Source organism: Mus pahari, chromosome 14 (genome assembly GCF_900095145.1).
Source record: "Mus pahari chromosome 14, PAHARI_EIJ_v1.1, whole genome shotgun sequence".
Lineage (NCBI taxonomy): Eukaryota > Metazoa > Chordata > Mammalia > Rodentia > Muridae > Mus > Mus pahari.
The window spans coordinates 82,728,512-82,732,448 of NC_034603.1; the positions used below are offsets into that span (position 1 = coordinate 82,728,512).

At 46.6% G+C, this 3,937-nt stretch overlaps 1 protein-coding gene across 1 annotated transcript in view; it reads left to right on the top strand.

Moving 5' to 3' along the window:
• Positions 1-950: 950 nt before the first annotated feature.
• The window catches only part of Nup85 (nucleoporin 85), an 18,080-nt gene continuing 15,093 nt past the window's right edge, over positions 951-3,937 (top strand). The window contains exons 1-3 of the mRNA XM_021212748.2: positions 951-1,058; positions 1,634-1,727; positions 3,318-3,480. Coding sequence (XP_021068407.1) covers positions 1,026-1,058; positions 1,634-1,727; positions 3,318-3,480 — 290 coding nt within the window. The 5' untranslated portion in view covers positions 951-1,025. The remainder of the gene's footprint in view (positions 1,059-1,633; positions 1,728-3,317; positions 3,481-3,937) is intronic.

Here is a 3,937-nt window from a genome sequence, read left to right on the forward strand (position 1 = left end):
ACAGTTTACTCACATACATCAAATCTGTTTTTAAAAGTTAATAATAAAATTTATTTTATTTTATGTATACTGGTGTTTTGCTTGCATGCATAGCTGCATGTCTGTGTACTACATGTGTGCCTGGTTCCACGGAGGACAGAAGAGGGCATCAGATTGCCTGGGACTGTTCCAGATGTATGTGAGTGTTTTGAATTGATCCAGGTTCCCGGGAAGGACAGCGTATGTTTGGTTTTTGAGTCTGGGTCTCATTTAACCCTGATGCGAGCTCAACTTTGCCATGTAGCTAAGGCTGGTTCTGAACTCTCGATTTTTCAGTCTCTATTTCCCTGGTTAGGGTAAGTGCTGCAACTTCCGGCTTATGTCACTATGCCCTACTTCCAAGTCATGTATGCCCACAAATTTAAGGTAGAAATAGTTCAGAATAATCCTAAAGAAAGAAAAGTTGCCAGTACATAAAAGGTTGTTTAAGTCCCGTTGTTTACGGTTGTCATGTGTTCGAGACTTATTCCAAAATAAGCGCATTATACTGGTCGGAGTTCGGGAAAGGGACTGAGAATATTCTAATAACATAGACCAGGAGGGAGGGATCACAACTACCGCTAAAATATAAAGTAGGATTACAGAAGCAGAGTAACTTTCCAATCCGGATAGATGCTCCAGCACGCTTCTGCGCATGCGTACACCTTCCCAGCCACCGCCTCTCCCGCCATCTCCGGGGGCCTTTCTCTCGCCTAGTCAGGGACTGTCTATGGCGCCGCCTGATCTACTGGGAACATTCCGTGAGGACCGGTGGCCCCTGCCTCCGTTTTCGTGATGTGTTGTTTAGGTTAGAATAGTGAAACGCGTGTAAAAGGCTTCAGAGGGCAGTGTTTGGCTGAGATGAAGGGATCTGTTGCGTTAAAGTGCGCAGGCGCCGCGCAAGCCGTCCCGGAGGGGGTCCTCTTTGGCAGCTGGCTGTGAGCGGGAGGCCTGAGCGGAGAGCAGCGACCGCGCGGCGGGGTCCCGGCCGCGGGGGGCTCGGCGCTATGGAGGAGCTCGACTGCGAACCCGCAGTAACTGTAAGGGCGCCCGGAGTGGAGTGGCTTGGCTTGTTGCACTGTGAGGGTTACGTTTCTTTGGTCATTTCAGGCTTGCCTCCCTACATGCGGGACGCATGCTTCTTCCCTGGACACAGTTGCCACCATCCCGAATGTCAGGTTAACTGGGAACTAGGTTAGGGCGGTGGTGGTCCTAGGTCCTGTGAATACTGGCCGGCTCGCGGAGGCCCCACTGCATCACCCTTGTTTTTATATCCTTTCTGCTTCTCTAGTTTTGACCCTTGGGCGTTACAATGAGATTGGTGTAAGCCCCACATGGTCACTCCAAGGGTTCCCTGTCCTGCTGTCCTAGTCCGAGGCTTAATAAATGCATACGTTAGTCTCACGGGAGACTATAGACTGTCGCGTTGTATTCTATTCCTCTTGCACTTAGGAAATATTTTTTAAGTGTGTCTATGTCTGGATCTGTGCACAGCATCACTGAATACCACCTAGGCTCTTCGCTTGGTCTATGGTGTCCGCAGTTACACTTGGAAGTTGAATGGACAGAAAACCCTTTGTAGGGCTAACAGCTCCTGTGCCTCCTGTTTTTCTAGTGGATTCCAGGTGTGAATTCCAAGAAGAAGCAAATGTGTTTTGACTGGGGCCCCGGGGAGATGCTTCTGTGTGAAACTTCCTTCAACAAAACAGGTAGGCCGTTCTTGTTCACTTCTGTCTTGGCACATTTGTTGACTCTCTGAGGCAGAAAACTAGAGTTATTTGGCAATTTTTCTTTTTTTTTTTCTAGACAGGGTTTCTCTGTGTAGCCCTGGCTGTCCTGGAACTCACTCTGTAGACCAGGCTGGCCTCGAACTCAGAAATCTGCCTACCTCTGCCTCCCAAGTGCTGGGATTAAAGGCGCGCACCTTTGAAACTTTGTTTTTTGCTATTTTGAGACAAAGCTGCCCCTGTGAAGTCCTAGTGGGCTTGTCTTTGTGCAATCTTTGTGTAGGTTTGAATTCTACATCTTCCTCCCTTGACTTCCAGAGTGCTGGGACTTGAGGTGTGTGGTTCAACATTTGACATTAATTAAATTTCTAATTTTATAGTCTGTGTATTGGCATTTTGTCTATATGCATAACTGTGCACCACTCCACACTTGGTGCTGCAGAGGCCAAATGAGATCATTGAATTCTAGGAACTAGAAATATATTTATGTGAGAGGCCCTGTGGGAGTTGGGAGTTGAACCTAGGTCCTCTGGAAGAGCTGCCAGTCTACTTCTCGTTTGGTTTTGGTTTTTTGAGATGGTTTCTCTGTGTAGCCTGGCTGTCCTGGTATTGGATTTAGACCAAGCTGGCTTTGAACTCAGAAATTACTTGCCCTATCTTCCTGAGTGTTAGAATTAAAGGCAGGAAATTTCAGCCAGTTTACTTAGACACCAAACCATCTCTTCAGCCCCCTTCCTATAATTAACCTTTAGAAATGAGCCATATAGGGCTGGTGAGATGGCTCATAACCATTCATAACAAGATCTGACGCCCTCTCCTGGAGTATCTGAAGACAGCTACAGTGTACTTACATATAATAAATAAATCTTAAAAAAAAAAAAGAAAGAAAGAAAGAAATGAGCCATATAGCCCAGGTGTGGCGATGCACACCTTTTAATCCCAGCACTCAGGAGACAGAGGCAGGTGGTTCTGTGAGTTCAAGGTCAACCAGGGCTGCACAGAGAAATCTTGTCTTGAGAAACCCAAAACAAAAACAAACCAAAAGAAGTGAGTTAGGCTGCCTCAGCTGAAGGCAAATTCCTGGGTTCAGGCAGCGCTTGCAACCCTAGATTTTCTACTGTGCAGAAGAGCTGACAGGGGATAGAGAGGTCCTGGCTGCCTGGGCTATGTTGCCAGACCCGTTCTCAAAAACCAAGGATATCACTCAGTGGCTCAGTGATATACTTCTTTAGCATGGGCAGCGTCCTTAATTAGATCATCAATATCACCAAAAAAGAAGAATCTGTGTTGTGTTGCCTGCTTATAATCTCAGCCTACCCCGACCAGATGAAGAAAAATCTTTTTTTCTTTCGGCATAAACCTGGTTTGCTTGGCCGACTGTGTGCACTGGCCGACTGCGCACCAGTCTTCCCTTGAGTTTTAATCCTCTCATCTCATTCCCACCTACTCCCACCCACCTGCCCCACGCTCAGCTGGGTTTGTAATTAAAGAACTAGAAGTACTGGGATGTTTTTCTCTTTTGGGGAAAATGGTAGATGTTGAATTATTATTTTTTTTCCTGTTTTGTTACAGACAGATCAGAGAAGGTGCCGAACTGCCCTTTTATCTACATCATACGGAAAGATGTGGATGTTTACTCTCAAATTTTGAGAAAACTCTTCAATGAATCCCATGGAATCTTTGTTGGCCTGCAAAAAATTGAGGAAGAACTGTCGGGGAAGTCCAGGAAAGCTCAGTAAGTGGTGGGTGCTGAAGCTGCGATGAAGTCGTGAGAGGGAGGCATCCTTATCCTTGTGAGTGCCAGGGCACCTCGGGGCTCCTGTCCTCCCGTGTGTCTTTCTAGGGTGTAATTGTGCATTGTGTAAATGCTATTGAAAGACTTACTGGCTTGATATATATCAGCTCTTCGTTTTGGATTCCTACTTCATTTGTATGTGTCCCTTGAACACCACTACCCACCAAAATAAAAAATAATAGAAATAACGTGAAAGGAAGACTCATACAGAGAAGCCCTTGAATTAGATCCCACTCTTGAATTAAACATGAGGCTGGCAGATCTTTAAGAGCTAGTAGTCAGCCGGGCGGTGGTGGTGCATGCCTTTAATTCCAGCACTTGAGAGGCAGAGGCAGGCGGATTTCTGAGTTCGAGGCCAGCCTGGTCTACAAAGTGAGTTCCAGGACAGCCAGGGCTA